Source organism: Vulpes lagopus, chromosome 12 (assembly GCF_018345385.1).
Source record: "Vulpes lagopus strain Blue_001 chromosome 12, ASM1834538v1, whole genome shotgun sequence".
Lineage (NCBI taxonomy): Eukaryota > Metazoa > Chordata > Mammalia > Carnivora > Canidae > Vulpes > Vulpes lagopus.
The window spans coordinates 37972116-37994029 of record NC_054835.1 but is presented as its reverse complement, the minus strand read 5'-3'; the positions used below and the strand labels follow the sequence as shown (position 1 = coordinate 37994029).

The 21914-nt window shown below is 50.2% G+C and overlaps 2 protein-coding genes, 1 non-coding gene and 1 pseudogene across 3 annotated transcripts in view; 3 read left to right on the top strand and 1 right to left on the bottom strand.

Moving 5' to 3' along the window:
• PIP4K2B (phosphatidylinositol-5-phosphate 4-kinase type 2 beta) overlaps nucleotides 1–7336 on the top strand; it is a 28348-nt gene extending 21012 nt beyond the window's left edge. Inside the window, exons 8-10 of the mRNA XM_041724657.1 lie at nucleotides 1980–2238; nucleotides 2670–2773; nucleotides 3288–7336. Of these exons, the coding sequence (XP_041580591.1) occupies nucleotides 1980–2238; nucleotides 2670–2773; nucleotides 3288–3368 (444 nt within the window). The 3' untranslated portion in view covers nucleotides 3369–7336. The remainder of the gene's footprint in view (nucleotides 1–1979; nucleotides 2239–2669; nucleotides 2774–3287) is intronic.
• Nucleotides 7337–8428: 1092 nt separating this feature from the next.
• On the bottom strand, nucleotides 8429–18730 carry PSMB3 (proteasome 20S subunit beta 3). Its single transcript, XM_041724658.1, has 6 exons — nucleotides 18578–18730; nucleotides 18104–18288; nucleotides 14890–14997; nucleotides 11000–11177; nucleotides 9461–9555; nucleotides 8429–8532 (listed from the first exon to the last, which is right to left on the bottom strand). The coding sequence occupies exons 1-6, from the start codon at nucleotides 18578–18580 to the stop codon at nucleotides 8484–8486; spliced, it is 618 nt and encodes a 205-aa protein (XP_041580592.1). The 5' UTR covers nucleotides 18581–18730; the 3' UTR covers nucleotides 8429–8483.
• Nucleotides 17319–17415, top strand: LOC121474386 (annotated as a pseudogene).
• A 797-nt stretch (nucleotides 18731–19527) lies between the features above and the next one.
• TRNAN-GUU lies at nucleotides 19528–19601 on the top strand. The gene has a single exon. It is a non-coding gene; the product is annotated as a tRNA-Asn (tRNA).
• The last annotated feature ends 2313 nt before the right edge of the window (nucleotides 19602–21914 follow it).

The following is a 21914-nucleotide window of genomic DNA, read 5'->3' as shown; positions in this document are numbered from 1 at the left end:
ATTCAGTGTGGAGGCCAGTGTGGTCTCAAGACCAGGGAAGGGCCAATGGTTTAGACCATGTCTGAAAGCAGGAAAAATTGATGTTCCTGTTCAGAGGCACTCAGGCAGGAGGAGTTCCCTTTTACTCACAGAAAGGTCACCCTTGGGGATCCCTGGGTGGCTCAGCAGTTTAGCACCTGCCTTGGGCCAAGGGCATGATCCTGGAGACCCGAGATCAAGTCCCACATCGGGCTCCGTGCATGGAGCCTGCTTCTCCCTCTGCCTGTGTCTCTGCCCCTCTCTCTCTCTCTCTCTCTGTTTCTAATGAATAAATAAATAAAATCTTTTTTTTTTTAAAAAAAGGAAGGGTCACCCTTTTTGTTCCACTCAAGCCTTCAACTGATTAGATGACGCCCACATCAGGCCCAATCTGCTTTACTCAATTTGCCAATTCACATGTTAATATCATGTACAAACACCCTCATGACGCATGCAGAATAATATCTGACCAAATGTCTGGGCACCTAACATTAACCATTGCACTTGGATTGATTCACTGTGTGCTGCTATGCACATGGGTTTTGCAAATGGCTTTAGTTCCTGGGAAGCTTTTTTTTCATCCCTGCCTGCTATGTCTATGGCTTTATTCTGCCTCTAAGTTTGTCCAAAGTCTTTCTCCTCCCTTTCTTCCCTTTCTCCCTCCTCTCTTTCTGAGAGGAGTTTAAGGCAGTTTACACATTTTGTTTGTTTTCACTTGCCTGTTGCTTTCTAAATGTTCGCAGGTCGATAGGAGTGGGTGTGGGTCATGTACTCTCTTTGGTGACCTCGGCCCCCTCTCCTTGGACCTTGAGAAAGGCTCGTCTGGGGGTGCTTGGCATGGTGCCCCTGCCTTTCTCTATAGAGGAGATGCACCTGATCTATCATCAGGGCTTCTTATGTTTTTAGCAGCCCAAGAGTCTGTGTAAGGCCGCTCTGGTCACAGTGCTCAGTCAGACAGTTTCCTGGTGACTGTGGCAGAGTCCCGGCTCATGCCTAATGGCGGTGGCCGGCTACCTAACAGGATTTGGACCATGACTGTGGCCTCAGTATTCACTGAGCTGGATTTCCAACTGGCCGGTTCCATCCGTATCAGCCCCACATTTTCATTTTTCAAGACATGGAATCCTAGATCAAAAGACCTGAGATGCCGTCTTGCTCATAACACTCCTGTAGATGTGAACTCTGCAGCCCGTGCCTTCTCCCCCTTGCCATCTCCCCCTGTGCCATAGCCTCTTCTGACCTTTGGAAAGAGGTTCAGTTGTCGCTTGGCTCTTATGGGATGTCTCTTTTCTTTATCTCCCTGTTCTCACTCTTGACTGGTGAAGAAGCTAAGTCACATGGTGTTTCAAACTGCACCTGTGACTCTCAGAGGTACATTTACTTCACAACCCAGCACACACACATACACGCACACAACTGAAATACTGTCCATCTGTTTCATATTACAAACTCTGGCATTATCTATTTCTATTCTATTCTATTCTATTCTATTCTATTCTATTCTATTCTATCCTATTCTATTCTTAGTATTTAATAATTAAAAAAAATTCCTGGCCCCAGACTACTCAACTAGATATAGGGCTCCTGACGGGGAAGGTTCATGGTCTGAAGGAAACTGGCCTGTGGTGTCTCTTGATCCCAGACCCAACGGGTCATTTCTCTTCCTCGGTGTTCCTTCTGCCTTTCCTCCCATAGCTTCTGCCATTCTTCTCAACTCCTCTCCCCAGGGAGGCCCCTCTCCCCACTGGCCCTGGTTCCCGAGGCTCCTCGCCCTCGGAGAATGGCTGTCCTCCCCGCTGGACTCGGAGCTCACTGAAGGCAGAGATTCTCATGGCTCGTTCTCACCTGTTTCCAAAGTAGAGAATGGACTCAAAGGGAGTGCCTTTTCTCCCCTTGCCAGATGCTCCCCGGATGCCCTGTGTAACCTCTTCCTTCCATCTCTCCTTCCCCACCTTTGTTAGTTCCTGGCCCAGCTGAAGATCATGGACTACAGCCTGCTGGTGGGCATCCATGATGTGGACCGGGCGGAGCAAGAGGAGATGGAGGTGGAGGAGCGGGCTGAGGACGAAGAGTGCGAGAACGACGGACTGGGTGGCAACCTGCTCTGCTCCTACGGCACGCCTCCTGACAGCCCGGGCAACCTCCTCAGCTTCCCCCGCTTCTTTGGCCCTGGGGAGTTTGACCCCTCCGTTGATGTCTATGCCATGAAAAGCCATGAAAGTAAGTGGGAGGCCACACCTGCCCTGCCCAGCCCTGCCCCCATGGCCTATTGTGTAGATACCGCTGGGATCTGGACCCCCCACTTCATTCACTGCTGACTTTGGCCTTTTCCTGCCTCCGGGATCTCCTACCAAACCACCTCCAGGAACTGTGGCTTCTGGGACCCCAGGGTCCTTCTCTGTCAGGCTTTCCTTCACCTCTGCTTATCCTGGATGTCTGAGGCTTGCTTCTGCCCTCCTTCACGGTTCTGAAACCTTCTACAGACTGTCAACAAGAAAAGAGCACTGAAGACTTGTGAAAAGGGCCCCATTAGGATTCCTTTCCTCAGGTCTAGAGCACAAGGGGTGACTCTGGATCTCCGGTCTGCAGGGTTCCAGAGCCCCTGCTTTCTGCTGTTCTCCCTGCCACCTCTCCTTCCTTCCCTGCTCTAGGTGCCCCCAAGAAGGAAGTCTATTTCATGGCCATCATCGACATCCTCACGCCATATGATGCGAAGAAGAAAGCTGCCCATGCTGCCAAGACAGTGAAACATGGGGTAAGTCCTTCCTGCTGCCTCCAGGCCCCCTGCTCCGAGACACCCTGCCCCGCCAGGCGCCCTCACTGCTCTCCCTGCCGGGTGGTTTGCCTAATGGATATTCCCTGGTTCTCAGGCCGGCGGGGCTCAGCTTCTGTGGCTTTTCCCTTCTGGCTGGGCACTAATAGCTTTGTACGTGCCCACGCTGCTTCCCCAAGAACCTCTTCCCCATGGACTTGAAGCTCCTTTGTCCAAACAGGAACCTGGCCCCAAGATCCCGAGTCTCTCCACCACTTCCCCACCACCTTGCCCCTCCTTCAGTGGGTGCAGGCTTAGGGTTGTGAGTCAGAGGAGCAAGGCCAGGGTAACTCTGAGTGGGAACTGCCGTCTGGACATAGCATTAGGCTCTAAGGCCAAGCCAGAGGCTGCTGAATCCCCCCCCCCCCCGCCCCCGCTGCCCCTCCCACTGGATCCTTCCAGTAGCCTCCCATTTGGGGCCATGAGCTCCACCTGAGTCAGCCTCTGTGTGTTACAGGCGGGGGCCGAGATTTCGACTGTGAATCCTGAGCAGTACTCCAAACGCTTCAACGAGTTCATGTCCAACATCCTGACGTAGTTACTTTCTACCTTCAGCCAGAGCCAGAGAGCCGGATGTGGGGTCGGGTCGGAAAAGGGAGAGGGTAGATTTGGGCTGGACGGGAGGGTGGGAAGCAGAGTCAGAGTCGGGGGAGGGGAGGGCTTTGGTGAGGAGCTGGCCACCTGTGAGGGAAAGACTAGCTGGGGGGCAGGAGAGATGCTGCGTGAGCTCTCTCGGACTCACAGGGTGCGCCTCACCTTCTGCTCACCCTTGATTTTCCCCCCATTTGACCCAGGTTGAAAAGGGGTTTCCTTTTTGTTTCCTTGTAACCTTTTACAGTACCTTGGGGCTAGAGATGACTTTGTGGGTTTATGTGGGTTTTGTTTCTGAAATCTCATTGCTCCAGGTTTGCTATTTATAATGACGTATGTCATCACCCCATCACTCTCCCCATCCCTGCTCTACTCTGGGTTCCCTTTAGTTAAAGAGGCACCCCATGGACCTGGCCAACGGTCCAAGTGCTCTGATGCCAGAGAAGAAGAGGTCAGACACCTCAGCCCTGCTGCATTTGATCATGTCTGGATTAACTTTTTAATTTTATGAAGTTTTGTGCACAACTTCCTTCACCTTTCGCCTCAGATCCAAGTGAAATGTTACCTGATTCCTCCATGTAAATGCTGTCCTCCTGAAGGAACGTTCCAGATCAACATCAGGCACCTTGGATCAGGAGAGATCTCCCAGGGGCGTGAGTTCATCCTCATGGGATGGTTAGGGGTGGGGGTAACGGCTGGGCTCTCGGACAGCTGGTTCTCACAGAACCCTGCGAACATCACCCAGGCCCCTGGCTCCTGGCGTTCCGATGTCCTGTCTATAATGCCTGCCTTCATTGGGTCAAGAGGAACTAGGGAGCCTCTTTACTTATAGCAGGACCCCCAGAAGCCGATGAGTATCAAATGAGGTCTTGTGCCCTCCATCTGTTCACTTCCTTCTAACCTTGGCCCAGGCGCCCTCCCTTGTAGTTGAGCTTTTAGCTGGGGCACATCTCCACACGCCTGGGGTGCTCCTTGCAGAGATACCTCTTCAAGTGCCAGGGCTGCCATGTAGATAATCTGATGCCCTGTGCCTGTGGTCTGTCCCTCGGATGGTCTTGGCCAGCAGGGAGCGCCCCCCCCCCCACCTTGGAAGGTGGTACCCATGCCTGACATTGCTTCAGAGTTACTTGATGATGGGACCCAGGAAATCGCATTTGGAGGCCTGATAACGGGGATCGACCTGGCGCCAGCTTTGGGACTATTTTCCTTGATGCCCGGGTGTCAACTTTTAGCAGATCTGCCACCCCCGGGCTTCCTCAGGAGTGGCATCCTGCAGCTTCCTTCTGGGTCTCCACCCCACCTGCTGAGCTACCCAGATCTTAGAACTGAGCCATGTGTCATTCTTGATGCCATCAGAGCAGCTTGGTCTGGCTAGGAGAGAAACAGCCCTGTGCTGGGGGAGGTACATTCCTGCATCTTCTCACCCCCTCACCAGGAACTGGGGATTTGGGATGAGATATGGCAAAACTTGTAGATAACCCCACAGATGCGAAGAAAGTCTGTGGAAACACTGACTGAATGGATTGCTTTCCTGTGGCTCCCTCCAAACCTGGCCAAGCTCAGCTTCTGGAACAGGAACCAGCATTGTTTCCGTGCCCTCCCCACAGCTTTTAAGGTCAGGGAGGAATGGAAGCAACATTTTTGGACTCCACAGGGGCTTGCTGGCACTGTTCTGGAAGAGGCAAGCAGGTCAAACAACCACCCTGGCCCCAAGAAGGGGCCGTAGGTAGCTCTGAACATCAGCAGCAAAACCACCAGGTGATTTGGGGAAGAACGTGGCACCAAGTGGCTCATGAAGAAAACAAATCTGATGTAGGAAGGGATTATGTAGGAATAATGTTTGAACTTGATTTCCCCACCTCCTAATCAAGAATGAAAATTTGGATCTGCCCCTCGAGAGGCCCAACATCTTCAGAACTTGGCAGGCTGTCCTTCCGTGGCTGCCACAGCCTTGGGCTCCCACCGGCTTCCTGCGTTTGGTCCACTGATCATGTTGCCATCATGTGTATGAAAAGTGTAACGTAACACAATCCATCAGTTAAAGATGAGCTACCAGGTATCTAACTTCTTTAACATTGAGTTTTTGTGTTTTTTTTTTTTTTTAATATTGTTTACATTTTGAGAGTAGCATTCTGTTTCAAATGCTCTTTGTTTTTCTGACAGTATTGTTGTTTGGGCCGAAACATTTGAGCTGTGGTTGGGTGGATTTTAGATTTTTTTTTAAAGGTCATTCTCTGTGCTTCTTCAAAACCTTGGGTTTGGCTCTCTAATCCCTTTGCCATTCAAATGTTCAAGAGCTATTTATCTTGGTTTCTGTCAATTTTCTTTCTCTTTTTTGGAAATGATGCAGGTATATTTGGTTTGTGGTCTGGATGTGGAGAAAGGGAACTGACCCCCAAGCTTTTGTGTGCCCCTACTCCTTTCCTGAGCCCCACTGTTCCCTCTGTGGGGGCCCTAGAACGTGTCCAAGGGCACTACCCTCAGCCCTCCTCTCTGGAGCCTTGCAGAAAAGCTCCAACGGTCTCCCAGCAAGCACCCCAGCAGAATAATTTGGGGTCTCCCAAGAACAGGGGCGTAGGAATAGGACATGACTGATGGGGTGAAGCCTGAATGGAGAGAAGAGCAAGATTCCTCTCCACCCACCCCCAACCCTGCCCTGACCGCCTAGCCAGCCACAGTTTCTCCCGTCCTCAAAGTTTGTGGCTGAGACACCAGCCTCCCAGGCCTCCCAACCAGAGCGAGGCTTTTCTGGACAGTCTGCCTAGACCACTAGATGAAGGCCTCTGGCCCTCGTTCCTTTTCACACACCAGAGTCTTTGTCTCCCAGTGCAAGCGCCTTCCCTGTGCCCTGCAGTTTGGGGGTCCCGGGCAGAAGCCAGCAGTTCCAGGAGCAGACTGAAGCAGTGCTCCATCTCTCCTTCTCTAGCTCAGGGGTTACTGGTCTGTGGCTGTCCTCAGTGGCTCCCTCTAAGTTCCCACACCACAGGCAGCTCTTCCTCCCTTCCTCCTTCCTGTTTCTCCTGCCTGTGCTTTAGGCCTCAGACAGGTCCCCTCCCCGTCCCCCCCCCGTCCCCCCCCCCCAACCCCCGTAGTGCTCAGGACTGGGGACAACAGACTTCTGCCCTAAGAATCTGCCCTGGGGAGGTGGACCAAAGACCCGGGACTTTGCTCAGCAGCCAGTCCCACTCCCCCAGTTGTCTTTTTACCAATTCTTGTTGGGAGAGAAAAAAACTTCAGCACTCCCTAGCATTTGAGCTACTCAAGTGTTAGGGGCCAAGAGGGACCTTACAGCTCCGGCTTTAAAGCTGTGGTTCCCCCAAGTCTAGGGACCTCACTTCTTTCTGGCAGAAATAGAGGGAGGGTCCAGCCTGAGCACAGGAATCCTAGGGAAAACCTATTTGCCCCCCAAATCTACCAGCCATCTGCAGGGGGCAGGGACATGGCCCACCTTTCCGCTGAGATGTGCCACCTATGAAGAGTGCCTCCAAAGGAAAGAGGAGATTCAGCTGCCCCCACTGGGTTGTCCTGAGATCCTTGGGAGGCTGAGGAGGAAACTTCAGAGGAGCCCCTTCCCCTGCTCAGAGCTATTTCATGAGTTGTGAACCAGCAGCCTTTAGGGGGAGGCCAGAACTGCTCAGCACATCCAAGCATCAGGTCAGATCATCGTCATCAAAAAATGTGAATGAAGCTTAGATTCACCTCGTGGGGGGTGGGATACACTAGCACCCATCAGATGTATGTGACTTCTCAGTTTCTCACTGCGACCTCCATTTTTTTAAATAGGAATTTTCAACCCCTTGTGCTTGTCTCATGTCTGCTCGAACCGTTCGAGACCCTATTACTGTTTTAAAATGCATGCACGTTAAGATGAATCTCCAACCCAAGGAACAAATAAAACTCAAAAAGCTTTGTGTACACACCTGTCACGTGAGTCCTTTGGAAACAACCCTTTTTTTTTTCAGAATTAAAAGGTTTGGGTCCCAGTTTCAAAAGTTGCTTGGACAAAATCCGTGTATGACTTGAGTCTGGAGAAAGGGTATAGGCTGGGACTGTGGCCACCTACTTTCAGACCTGGCTAATAAGCAGGGATTAAGGGCACAGGCACCAAGCTGGTCAGGTATTGTGACCTCACTGTGCACATTGAGAAATGGACAGATTGCTCCCCTCTTACTTCCAGCTGTGTAAAACCAACACTGGCTAGGAGCCACACACATACACCTGTCCCAGCTCTCCCTTGACCAGCTACATGGCTGTCTTTGAACAGGTCACTTCTGTGTAGCTCATGTTCTCCATGTAGACTCTTAGCTTAAAAATCTAGGTGTCCTCCCAGTGTGGTCCTCCACCAGCAATAGCAGGAGCAGCTGGGAATCAGAAGTGTCCAGGACCTGCTATAGGTCCAAATCGGAAATGGTTTTAGCGGGCCCTCCAGGTGATTCTGATGGAGGCACAAGTTTGGGAGCCACTGCCACAGGTTGCAAGCAGGAATCATTTGAGAAGCTTTTAGGAAGGACAGACCTTTAAAAGCCAGTTAAGTCACAATCTTGAGGGATGGAATCAGAGTAGCTGTGTGACTAATGTGCAGCTAAGGTTAAGAAACGCTGATCCCCAAGTTATTACTTGTGGCTACCTGGCCCAATATCTACCTGAAACAATGAAAGATTTAAGAGTTGTCCAGTAGAATGGAGTGAAAAAGGATTCTAGGCTTTGAGGTCAAATGGAATAGGAGTTTCCATCTTTGCTCTACCACTTATTAAAGTGGCCCTGAGCAAGTTAACTGCCTTAAGTCACCGCGGTGATTAAACTCTAGAATGTGTAAAGCACTTTGTGCGGGCCTAGCACACAGCAGGCACTCAGGAAGTGACTTGTAGGTGTCATCCCCACTGGCGTACCACTAGGGAAAGCCACCAGTCAAGAAGAAAACCAAGGTATACCCTGGGTAGCTCCTTTTAACTGCCCAGATGGAGACAAAGATCCCTGGTAAAAGACCCAAACACAAAGAAACAGAAATGAAAGAAAAACTATTTATTAAAAAAAAAAAAAAGTAGTCTCTGGGAACGGAGGGTTAGTCCATGCGGGCCTTCAGTGTCCTGGTGGTGATTTTGTCCTTCTCACTACAGAGGGAGAAAGTCACAAAACATCTGTACCATTCTAGACTGCAAAACAAAGAGCTGTGCTGCCAACTCTCGGTGGAAGCGTCTTGCTCGTGTTACATTAGCATTAGCTTGTCTGCCTGGCCTGGGATGAGGAAGGGGAGAAAGGAAAAATGGGGAGCCTAGTGAAGGATGTCCACAGCTGGAACCATCAGGAGTCCAAGTGATTCCGGGCCTGGCAGCGCAGCCCTCAGAGAAGGGCAGGGGATCCCCCAGGCCCAGAGAACAAGGAGGTGTGTGGTGTTTCGTCCCCAAGAACATAAAGGACCCGAGTGGTAAATTCTCTGTATCAGCCCCAGTCTGCTTTTCATGATAATTAAGCAAGCTATCCTTAACAAAAGGGTCCAAATGCTTACTTTGGGATGCACCCAAGGAAAGCTATCAGGAGGACCTCTATTTCATCCAACCAGGATCCTGGTGACAGCTCCAGAATTACTAAGGGGGAAAGGGAATGGCAGGGAAGAAGCTGGCTGGGCTGGAAAATCCGTTCCCAGAGCTCAGGACATCACCCAGATGTGCCTCAGAATGTCACCCGGAGGCAGGAGCTGGGCGAGGAGGGAGTCCCTTAGAGTTCTAATCAATCTGCAGGAGTTCTGCTGTGGCTCATCCCAACACAGGTCCCTGAGACCTTGGGGACACTTAAGAAAGAAATGTCCACTGTGAGCAAGTGGGAAGGAACTCAGGGTCATGGAGCTTCACCTGACAGAGGCCAGGGGACCCAGGAGAGGCTCCCTGTTGCCACCCTTGGAGAGGCACAGATTTCTATCCCAAGCCTGCCACAACTGCCTTTCCTTCCTCACACCTGATCAGGGAGGTGGGAAGATCGGGTGTTTGTTGGGGAGAGGCAGGTGTCTGCAAAGCTTCTAGACTTCTCCCAACTCATACTCACATGATGTGGACAATGACTCCCATGCCTGACACCGCATCCCGATCCACAGCATTCAGCATGGCTTGTGAGATGGTTTCAAACAGGTGTTCTGGGTCCTGCCAACAGAGCAAAAGCCTCAGACTCAGAGCCTTGGACCCTAACTGGGTTTGACCCCTTAATTCTCTTTTTATGGGCTCAAGGTACCCCCACTCTGCCTATCCCTGTGCCTGAAGTGAGGGATGGTTTCCTGGATGTGGGAAGCCCCTGAGCTCCTCCAAAGAAAGCAGGGAATGTAAGGGAAAGTGAAGGAGAATTCAAGCCCTGAACTTCCTCCACTAACCAGCAGTGACCGGGGCAAATCACATGTCCCTTCACTAAGCTCAATCTCTTCTGTAAAATAAGGAGAATCCCTGTTCAACTTCCATGTGCTTTACGAGTTGTCTATGGGCTCTCCTCCTGGGTGTCACAGGTATGTCAGAACCTGTCCACGAACCCACACCCCTCACAAACCTGTTCCTTCCACATCCTCCATCTTGGTTAGCTTGGCTAGAAAACTCCGATATCTCCATTATCTCACCACTCTCAACTGTTTGAGGTGACCAAATCCTCTGGACTCTGGCTGCCCCTGACCTCCGACTCCCTCTCCCAACGACCTTTGCTCAGGTCTCACTCAGTGCCTCCTACAGGTGACCACGAAGCCTACAAAGCCTACGGCATCTACCTGCAGGCTCTGGATCCTGATTGCCTTTGATATCAAGCGCTAGGAAGAAGTTCAAGCTCTTTGGCACGGCATTCAAGGCCTTCTGAAGTCTCACCCCACATTTGGCCCACACTGCAGCAGCCACAGCAAGTTCTCCATCACTGAACACACCTGGCCCCTCCAGTAACTTCCCACAGGCTGTTTCTTCTGCAAGCCAGGCCCTTTTCGCTTCCCTGATTCCTGGCAAACTGCATTTTAACACCAATTCGGGTGTCTGTCTTGCTTCATTAGCTTGCAGTAAACCCGTGAAGACAAAACTCCCTGGTCCCCAGGGCCCGGCAGCGCTGACACGAGAGCCAGCCCTCACTATCAGGCACCATTCCAGTCTTCATGTCTTCCTCACACCACTCCCCCTAAAGTAGGCTGCGTTATCATCCCCGTCTTAACAGCAGGGGCAGTGGAGGCACAAAAAGGTAAAACGACTTACCTAAGAACAGAACTAAGTTACAGGTGGGTCCAGGTTTCCAATACAGACAACCTGGCTCTGGAGCCCATTCTGTTGAGCTTCCTCTAACCCTACACCTGTTAAACGTCTATTTGATGAATGTAAACCCAAGGTCAGAAACTATCTTTTGTTGCAGCAAATATCTGACTGGGGTCTCCTAACGAAAGATGCTCTCCCCTGGAGCTGGCCTGCATCAAGCCCTGGCAGATGGGGTTTCTGGAAACCCTCGCAAGGCCCGGCAGCACTTGCTCTCTCCTGTGTCTCCTCTTATTACATGCCACACAAACACGTTTCCCCCTGATGGCCAAGGGGTGGACAGCTCCGAGCCTAGCCCTACTCCATGCCACCAACTTACCATGTTGGGCTCCCAGAGGGACTCGCACATCCCATACATTTGTTCGGAGCAGGTGCCACTGACCACAAAGTCATCAGTCACCATGGGGCAGCCGATGAGGTCTAGAGAGCAGATGAAGGGCTTAAAGGTCTTTGGGTCCAACCCAGCAATGACTGGCTCTGTGTAGTAGGGGCCAAACCTGTAAGAGCCAGGAGCAGAGAGAAGCCACAGCTCAAGAACATTTGCTTTCCTGCTCAGGCCTACTCAGACAAGGCCCCAGCTCAGACCCGGGGAGGAACACAGAGGGCCTATCTGGGAAGATCCACTTTCCCTACGTCAGCTTTTATTTATTTATTTTTTTAAAGATTTTATTTATTTATTTATGAGAGACAGAGAGACAGAGAAAGGCAGAGACGCAGGCAGAGGGAGAAGCAGGCTCCATGCACGGAGTCGATGTGGGACTCCAGGATCACGCCCCAACCTGAAGGCCGTGCTAAACTGCTGAGCCACCCAGGCTGCCCTGTTTTGTTTTGTTTTTAACTCTATTCACCCAACATGGGGCTTGAACTCAAAGACCCCAAGATTAAGAGTCACCTGCTGTGGGACGCCTGGATGGCTCAGCAGTTGAGCGTTTGCCTTCGGCTCAGGGTGTGATCCTGGAGTCCCGGGGTCGAGTCCCACATCAGCTCCCTGCATGGAGCCTGCTTCTCCCTCTGCCCGTGTCACTGCCCCCTCTCTCTGTGTCTCTCATGAATAAATAAATAAAATCTTAAAAAAAAAAAAAAAAAAGTCACCTGCTCTACCAACTGAGCCAGCCAGGTGCTTCTCCATACAGCCAGCTTTGGTTCACCCTTCCCCACCTCCTGGCATCTGAAAATGCTCTAAGACTTCTTTTCCCTGACACTTGCCTTCATATCCTCCTCACGTCTGACCCTCTCTTCCACTCTTTTTTTGGGGAATTCCGATTTCTTCTCATCTTCCTTATACTCACCAAAGTCCTACCACCATTCAATTCTCTATTCATACATCTATCTATACCTCTACTCCTTTAGAAAGCAGCTTTGAAGCAGTTCATAAGAAAAACACTGAAAAATAAAATGAAACCATGAAAACAGAGACACTCAGACCGAATCCAAAGTTTTGTTGTGAGTCTCCTGGCAGGCAAGGCAAAGGACACTCACTGAGTTGGGTTATTTCCTTGTCTGCCTGTGCCGACAAGGAAATAGGAGATTATCAGTTACTTGTTCTAGGGGGATGCTTAGATGGCTCAGTAGTTGAGTGTCCGCCTTTGGCTCAGGGTGTGATCCTGATCCTAGGATCAAGTCCTGCATCGAGTCCCGCGTCGAGCTCCTGATGGGGAGCCTGCTTCTCCCTCTGCCTGTGTCTCAGCCTCTGGGTATTGCTCATGAATAAATAAAATCTAAAACAAAAACAAAAACAAAAACCCAAAACCTTGTTCTAGATCCTGAGCTTCGAGAAGAATTAATCTCTGGAATCTCTCTAGAGAATACTCAGAAACTAAAAAAAATTAAAAAAAAAAAAAAAAAAACTCAGAAACTAATGACCACTATTCTCAATAGAAACAGTAACTAAGATGTTTTGTCTTTACTTATCCATGTCTTATACCAGTTCTCAGTAATATCTAAGAGTATGACCTTCAATTACAGCTCTACAAAAGAAAATTCTAAAGACAAAAACCTAGTTAATTGTAACATGAAGGGGTTGAGATAGTGTGCTTTGAACCCTTGTTTCTTGAACAGATGCCTGGGTATCAACTTATTTAAGAAATTTAAAATCCAGGGGCACCTGGATGGCTAAGTGGTTGAGCGTCTGCCTTCAGCTCAGGTTGTCATCCCAGGGTCCTGCGATCGAGTCCCACATTGGGTTCCCTGGTCAGTGGGGAATCTGCTTCTTTCTCTCTGCCCTTCTCCCTTATTCATGCTCTATCTAAAATAAATAAGTAAAATCTTTTTAAAAAATTGAAATCCTGGGATCCCTGGGTGGCGCAGTGGTTTGGCGCTTGCCTTTGGCCCAGGGCGCGATCCTGGAGACCCGGGATCGAATCCCACATCGGGCTCCTGGTGCATGGAGCCTGCTTCTCCCTCTGCCTGTGTCTCTGCCCCTCTCTCTCTCTCTCTGTGACTATCATAAATAAATTAAAAAAAAAAATTGAAATCCTGTATTTAGTTTACAATAAACTGTAAATACATATAAGAATATTCTAGATTATTTGGGCGACTTTTTTTTTTTTTAAGATTGCATTTATTCAAGAGACACACAGAGACATAAGCAGAGGGGAGCCTGATGCAGGACTTGACCTGAGCCAAAGGCAGACGCTCAACCACTGCGTCACCCAGGTGCCCCTCCAAGTGACAACCTTAAAACTAAATACAAAACACAGTTCAGGGTCAGCATTTAGACATCAAGTCACACTGACCAAGGTTCCACCTGAAATGTATTAACTTTTACGGACAATGTCTCACAAAGAGAGGTACTTGGATGGATTCTCTGGGACCACGGGAAGTTTTTTCTTTGAAAAAGGCTTTGCACATTGCTCAAATTTGCAAATCACAGCACTAGCCTATCCTGCTGGAAAGTCACTGACTTCATCTGGGCTTGTAGAGAAAGCTCCTGGCTAGCTAAGAACCTAGAATTTTCCAGGTCAGCCTCAATGTTCTGCGTTTTTCTTATTTTCAATAAACGCAGTAGCTAAGTTGGTAGAGCATGTGACTCCGTTTGTGGGTTTCTTTTTTAAGTTTACTTTTTTATTTAAAGTAATCTGTGCACCCAATGTGGGGCCTGAATTCACTACCCTGGTTGTGAACTCAAGTTCTATGATGGATTTATGTAGAATTTACTTAAAAACAAAAATATGAGCCATTACAAATATACCTAAATGTGAGTTATCTTTAGGACTGTGTAAGACATTGTCCCCCTCTATAAATCAGTTTTTTTTTTTTTTTTTAAATTTTATTTATTTATGATAGGCACACAGTGAGAGAGAGAGAAGCAGAGACATAGGCAGAGGGAGAAGCAGGCTCCACGCACCGGGAGCCCGACGTGGGACTCGATCCTGGGTCTCCAGGATTGCACCCCGGGCCAAAGGCAGGCGCCAAACCGCTGCGCCACCCAGGGATCCCTATAAATCAGTTTTAAAAATCATTTAGGCCTTTGTCAATTCAGGATTTTGATAAACATGGTTACCATACATGGCAGACAATACACATCTGAGGATAGATATTACCACACCTAGAAATACGCAATCGTTTTATAGGTTTTTAGATTGTATACTAAAAAGGCAACAGTATTGCTCCACGCATGGAAATGGCAAAGACTTAGTTGTAAGAGCTAAAGAGTACTTCTGTAACTTTTCCACAAAGTTTGAAATTATCTTAAAATAAAAAGTTTAAAAAGAAAAAAAGAAAAGAATCCCACTTGTCTTTCTGCCACCCAGTGTAGCCCAGAGATGAGTGGAAAAGTCCCCATGGGGCTCTTCTTTGATTTCTGCTTCTGCACTGGATTCTGTGCCTAGGCCTTTACTTTCCTCATCATGAAGTCTTCAAAGAAAACTCCATTCCTAGGTCCCGAGAATCTAGTGCCAACAGAATTAGCTCTGGAGTCAGGATGGCTCCTGGCTGGAAGACTCCAGGGCACTCTCTGGAAGGGTTAATTCTGTTGCCTGGAAACAAGTTTGTCTGCTATTTGCATTCCTTGTCTTCTTCTGAAGTAACTGTTCCTGTCCTATTTGGTTATCAGAAAGGCCCATGGAAAACAGACCCAAAAAGTAAGGTTATCACCCTGCAAACAAGAAACGGGAGGCAGAGGAACCTTCCCAGGCATCTCTCCATACCATGTGCCTACTCGGCCCAAGGTTTCTGCATTCCCCAAGTCCCAGGCTACACTCCGCTCACCGTTTCTCATACAAGAGGTTGGCCACCATGCTCATGAGTGTGTAGGGCTTGATCTGCCGGCCTTCCTTCAGCTCATACAGGTTTAGCCGGAACTTGAGACGCTGGGCACTGTGACAGAAGAAAAGTCAGGTAGTAAGTCACAACTGAATGGTCCCCTGGTGTCCACCGTCTGGAGGTCAGGATGTATGTAAGGAGACACACAATCACCTCCCCCTGCCAAGACTCTTCTCTTTCCCTCCCAGTGATTTTTCTCACTGGAAGTCCAGCCTCACGTCCATGTTTCAGATTATCCAACATTTACCACCTGTAAACATACCATTCTGTAACACCTCTCTTCCCATACCTTTTGCTGAGGTGAGGGGAACTAAGGAACAGATTTTGCCTTTCTTTTTTAAAATTTTAAAATTTTTATTTATTTATTCATGAGACACACAGAGAGAGGCAGACAGAAGCAGGCTCCCCATGGGGAGCCCGATGTGGAATTTGATCCCAGGACCCCAGGATCACGACCTGAGCCAAAGGCAGACGCCCAACCACTGAGCCACCTAGGCATCCCCTTTGCCTCTCTTTCTTGAGGGACAATTTATATACCATAAAATACACAGCTCCTCTACACTCTTTTTTTTTTTTTTTTTTTTGCTCCTCTACACTCTTGGCAAGAGTCTACCTGCAGACACACAGATGGGAAATGACAGTCAAAAAAGCAGTGGACCAAAACAAACAAACAAACAAACAAAACCAAAACCAAAATGAAAGAAAAGAAAGAGCAATGGACTGCAAGAGCTGACCTAAGCCTTCGTCCTCCCACTTAATTTTACCATCTGTAAGACAGGAACACAACAAATCACTAGGCAGTGAGGCAATGTATGGGGGGACGATCAGGTGCTTGGAAGACCACAGTCTTCTGTGCGTTAAGCAGCAGCTGCTGTACTAATGGCCTGGGAGGTGCATAAGCAAAAAGGTGGGGGATCCCTGGGTGGCTCAGTGGTTTAGTGCCTGGCTTCAGCCGGGGGCCTGATCCTGGAGTCCCGGGATCGGGTCCTACATCGGGCTCCCTGCATGGAGCCCGCTTCTCCCTCTGCCTGTGTCTCTCTCTCTGACTCTGTCTGTCATGAATAAATAAATAAAATCTTAAAAAAAAAAAAAAAAAAAAGGCAAAAAGGCCACACCTTCTCCAGTGCCACAATTCAGAGCCCAGGATAGGCCCCTGCAGAGGGCAGACCAATGCCAGAGCTGCCAGAAGCAAAATGGTGAGTCAAAGGAAATGGAACAAAGCCTTAGACAAAACATGACCTTCCTTACAGGTGAAGAACCTGATGCCTAGCAAAATTACAAGTTACTGCCCACAAACACACAAACTTGGTGAGAAAGCTTCCCGAAGAAAAGGAAGGAAATGGTGTGAGGGGAATGCCCGTGACTGGGGAGAGAAAGGCTGATGGGGGCCTTTAGAGGGATGGGAACTCAAAGCTGTCACCTTGATTCCACCAGGATCTGGCTGGAATCAAGGAAGAATTTCTAAGTCCTGTGTTCTTGAGACTGAGAAGCTCAAAGGGGAATGAGAAAGAATTCTCTGACAAACTTTCACCCACATTAGTGAACCATTGTCTTGGTCTTCTAAGAACTGAGTACAAGAATTGCTGTTCTTGAGACGCCGGGGTGCCTCAGTGGTTGAGCATCTGCCTTCAGCTCAGGGTGTGATCCCGGAGTCCCAGGGTCCAGTCCCATGTGGGCTCCCTGCATGGAGCCTGCTTCTCCCTCTACCTGTGTCTCTGTCTCTCTGTCTCTCATGAATAAATAAAATCTTAAAAGAAGGGATCCCTGGGTGGCTCAGCGGTTTAGCGCCTGCCTTTGACCCAGGGCGTGATCCTGGAGTCCCGGGATCGAGTCCTGCATCGGGCTCCTGGCATGGAGCCTGTTTCTCCCTCCGCCTATGTCTCTGCCTCTCTCTCTCTATGTCTATCAAGAATAAATAAATAAAATCTTTAAAAAAAAAAAATCTTAAAAGAAAAAAAAAAAAAGAACTGCTGTTCTTCAGGCCACCAGCTTCCTGCAGGACCTGCCACCTGCAACTACATCTTCCCTCTTCAAACCCTATCCTGATTCTTTCCCTTTGGCCTCTCTTCTTCGCCCATTGCCAAATATACAGTTAGTTAAGCTCTCAAACGGCAGCTAATTTTTCTCCTCTACATATTTGTCTCTCCAAAATCTGTTCCCACAGGGTTAAATGATCACCAGAGCCTCACCAGTCCTGAGATATATAATTTCAAGATCCCAACTGCTTGAAGGTTGTTTCCTACTTGGCTTGGCTTGTCCCTTTCAAATTAGTGTCAAAATCAGTCAACACCTTTCCCTAAAACTAGTCCTCCCAATTTCCATATTTCAGTCAACATGCTCGAAACACAAATCATCTTTAAAACATTTCTGGATTAAAGACTATACTTCCAGAGATCATTTCTATAGTTTGTTCTCTAAAACATTTCTGGATTACTTACAAGCCATGTACTAATCTAGATGCTAGTAATAGATAAAAAAAAGACACAAGCTCCACTCTCAGTGAATAACTCTGTAGTCTCACAATATTCAGGCAGCCACTAAGGCTGGTCAGCAACAACTCTCAGAGACACTGTCCTGTCCTTTCCTTTCCCACCACTACCACCCCGTCAAGACAATAACCCTCATACCCTGACCAACACAAGAGCTACCTATTTCATCTCCCAGATTCTCCCTCCTTTCAAATCACACAGCCTCTATCCACTAGATGACACATCTAGCATGTAATATGCGTCAGGTGTATGCTGGGGTTAGTTATATTTCTGTATGCGTTTCCCAACTAAACCTAAAGTTATTGAGGGACTGCCCACAGGACTGAAAGAGCCCTGCACTGGGATCCTGGATGACATCCATGAGCTTTCCTCTTGGGCAAAAAGCTCTAAGACTCTCAGTTTCCTCATCTGCCAATGGGACAGCAACAGGGTAATGTAGTTAAGAGGATTAAATGAGTCCATGCATGTAAGGTGCTCTGCGCAGAGTCTGGCACTGAGTAAATGCTGGTGCAAGCTGGTTAGGACACAATTCTGCAAGGTTTGCAGTGTCCGGCAAAGTCTCTGATTCACTGGTGCGGTCTGGTACATGACTGATACCTGGGCCACTCAGGACGCTAGGCAAGGCTAGTCCAGGAAGAGGCCCGCGCGTGGGCGGGGACCCCGACACTTACACAGTCTGGACATCCGTGGCGAGCCCGGCCAGGCCTATGTACAGCCGATCACCCATGGGAAAGATCTTCTGGAAGTCCGTGGTCACCATCTGGGCCTGGATCCCGAAGCGCCTGTCGGCAGCGATGGCCACGCAGTTCTTCCCCTTCATGGCCATGACGGCCCCTCCATTATAGGACATAATAGACTGCGGCAGACAGAGCGGGGGGGGGGGGGGGGGCTCAGCGCCAGGGGCCAGTGAGGCCAGAGCCCCCGGCGCGGCCCCTGGCCCAGAGGCGCCCGGACACCCCGAGCTCCAGCTCTGACATGAACGCTGTGCAACTGCGGGGAGCCGCCTTCGGCCCCTTGGTCCTCACCGCGGTCCGCTTACCTTCGAACTCCCAACGACCACCGAGCCCTCTCCGCCTCCCACGCCCCCCAGGCCCCCCTCGTCGTTGACCCCTACCCCGCGTCCTTCTGCTCGCTCCCCATCTCACCATGGCTGCGGTGCCGAGGGACCCCCAATCGCCGCAAGCCCACTCTACCGGCTACAGCCCTCACCGCGCAGCCACTCCTGCTGCCCTCCCCGTACTCGCCGGAAGGCCGACCCTTCCGGGACACTTTGACTTCCCATTGGCTGAGGCTCTCCGTCAGTCATCGGTGCCGGAGTTTGGTTGAGAAGCCAACGCCGAGAACGGGAAAGCGGGAAGTGAAAAGTCACTGTGAGTGCGGAAGAGCCTAGAGCCGCGTTGCAAGCTGGGATCGCGGCGGACCGGGACTCCGGACGCCAGCGGCCCGGGGCGGGGACCTGTGAGCACGTGGGCTGGGGAAGCCTGAAGCGTCCGCGGTCCTAGCTGAGGAGCCAGGGTGTTGCTTATGAACGCGGCGTGTGCGTCGACGTATTACCCACGCTAGCTTGTTTCATTTATTCACTGCAGAAATACATCTCTTACGTGCCAGGTACTTTGCTGGGCTCTGGACATTCACTAGCCTAGAACGGTGCCTGGTGCTTAAGAGGTGCCCATTCCGTAAATCTTGAATGTCCCGAGCAGGGTTAGGGTTAGGGTGGAGCAGGGGGAGGGCGTCACGGGTGTACTGCGGGGCTACAGGGGTTCAACTGCAAAGGTTATTATGCTTTTTGGGACTCTCAGCAGGTCGACTTCATGTATCCCCAAGACTCGGGTCACCCTAAAAAAAAAAAAAAAAGACCAGAGTTGTCTTGTCTTCCTCTAAGAGCGCCCTAGAGGAAGCCGGCGACTACCCCTCCCAGAACCAACGGAGGAGAGACGTGAAGGTCCCCCCTCCTCCGCTCCTTCGATCGGGACCCTTCCCTTTCTCTCCAGGGTCTGACTTCTTTCGCCCGAGCGCAGGGTTTCGGTTGGATTCTCGCGCCATCGCAGGCTCGCTCCCATTGACTCCACTCGCAGCCACGCCAGCAGTTGTCGCAGTCTCTGTGGCGCAATCGGTTAGCGCGTTCGGCTGTTAACCGAAAGGTTGGTGGTTCGAGCCCACCCAGGGACGTAGTTGTTTTTTTCTCCCTTCCTATTAAAAGGAAAACCTAAGCGCATCCCACCTATAAAATGCCAAATTTCGTTTTGAAATGGCATAGAGACTTTCTCTGTAACAAATCAGAGCATCAGTGATTGGAAATTCCTTGTTCAGAGATTTTTTTTTTTGATGGGATAATTTTCTCCAGCACTTTCCAACCACTGCCTACCTCCCACTCCACCCCCAGGCTGGATTGCAGGAAAGGCAAAGACAGAGGTTTTTGTCTCACTGTGCAATACGTTTCAGGTTGCATTTTTCATAGGATTAAGAATGAATTTGCAGTGGAGGTGGGACACTTTCCCATTGTCTGCCTGAATCGATGTTACAGTCTGGAAATACTACGTTTGGAAGGGAGGAAAGTAGCGCCGGAGACAAAGGCAGGGAGAAACTGTGGGATGAAGCAAAAGGTGAGAAAGCGAGGACATAGCTGAGATATACCCAGACGGAAAAGGGACACCACAGAGAAATAGGCGCGGTGAGTGGAAGGAAGGCTCCAAGAAAATGGAGGGAAAACAGAGGCAGTTAATAGAAGCTTTTGAAAAAGAAAAATGACAACAAAACTAGACATACACACAGAGAAGTGGGGCAGCGGTTGGAGAAACAGAAACTGACAAAGGACATTGTCTTGGGGAGAGAAGAGTGAAGGACAGGTAAAAACAGTCATAAAATTACTAGAGGAGCTGCCCTGTGCTACCATTGTCATCATCTTCAAAGGGATCTTATCTTCCCAGTAGCTCTTGGCATATGCCAGAAATTGATTACATATCCTGGATTCCTGCCCCCTGGAAGGTTCTAGTCTGTGACAGACACAGTGATTCTTCTGATGAGAAGTTGTCAGCTAGAGGACCCTGTGAGATGACGACTAGCACAGAACGCAGGGGAAACATTGACATCTAATGGCAGCCAGAGGCACATCCCAGGACCAGGAGCTAAGCAAAGGACTCTCAGGCAGTTCCCTTCAATGTCTGGCTTCTCTTCAAGTTTGGACTCAAAGGATGCCTCTTCTGAAAACCTTTCCCATCTGCCCCCCTCCCCCTTATCAGGTGCTCACAGGACTGGTGGGGACAAACCAGAGGGATACCTAGTGTCATGGAAGCTAACAGGACAGGCTATGTAGTACCACTGGCCTGTGGGCTCCTTGTGGGCAAAAATGTGGCTCATCAGCTTTAGGTCTCTGCTGCCTGGCAAAGTATTTGACTTCGTATATGACAAGTGCTTCCCCCCCCCCGCCCCCCCCAGGGAAACCAAAGAACTTCAGATGAAAGGTTGGGTCTCCGAAGGCTCTCCTGATAATTCAGGAAAAGTCAGGGATGTGGAGACAGGTGGCTCAGGTTGGAAATGATTAAAATGAAGTTTTAGTGGTAGTGGGGTCTTCATCTCTGCGTCTCATAATTTGCTAGTGACTGGCACTTAATAACTGAGGGACACGTGAATGGATGCCCCGCCAGCTCGGTGGGCCCCCTTGCTGCAAGGCTCCCGGATAAAGGAGGGAAGCAGGGACTTATCAGCCCTCTTCCTAGTAACTGAGACCACCTCCCCCACCCCCCCACATACATACATACATACCCCCTAGGTCCCAAGTGGATTGTGTGTGATGGAGATCTTCAGGAAGCCCCTACAGTTTGCCTTGCCCCGAGATCTTCTAGCTGGAGTGACAGACAAGGAGTCCCTGCTGCGCTCCTGCCCCACAGGGCAATTAGGGGACAGTAGAGGATGCACAAGTTTTCCCTGGCAGAGTTCGGGAGGCTGGCGACACACTTGCCCTAGGAACAGTGGGTGTGTCCACCCCAAGAGCCCCCTTTCCAAGAAGGGCGGGGAAATCCCAGTCTCCGCGTGCAAGGACAGGGTAATAGGTGACCGGGTCCTCCCCCGGACCTTCTCCCGCGGGTTCTCAGACCCCCCCTCTCTGGGAGGAAATCTCTCCCGCCCAGGCTCTTCCTCCCCGCCCCCATTCGGCCGGTGTGGGCTGAAGGCTGAAGCTGGGGTCACTGGGCGGCCAGTGTCCACAGGTCTCCTGGTCGCTGGCCAAAGGGTGAAAGCCTTCAGTCCGGGGGGCCCAGCTCCGGGTGGGCCTGAGCTGCGAGCGCGGAGAGAAGAGGAGGCGGCGGGCACTCCGAAGCTTGCGGATTCGTCTCCTAATTTCCTAACTCGAGCCACCCACCGCCAATGCGCTTAATGGCCCGTCTGGCCGGATAATCGAGCTCTCTGGAGGGACAGACCCAGCGACCATCTCTAATAAATCTTGAGTAACGAATAAGCGAATCGACCGTCCTAACGAGGCAGGGC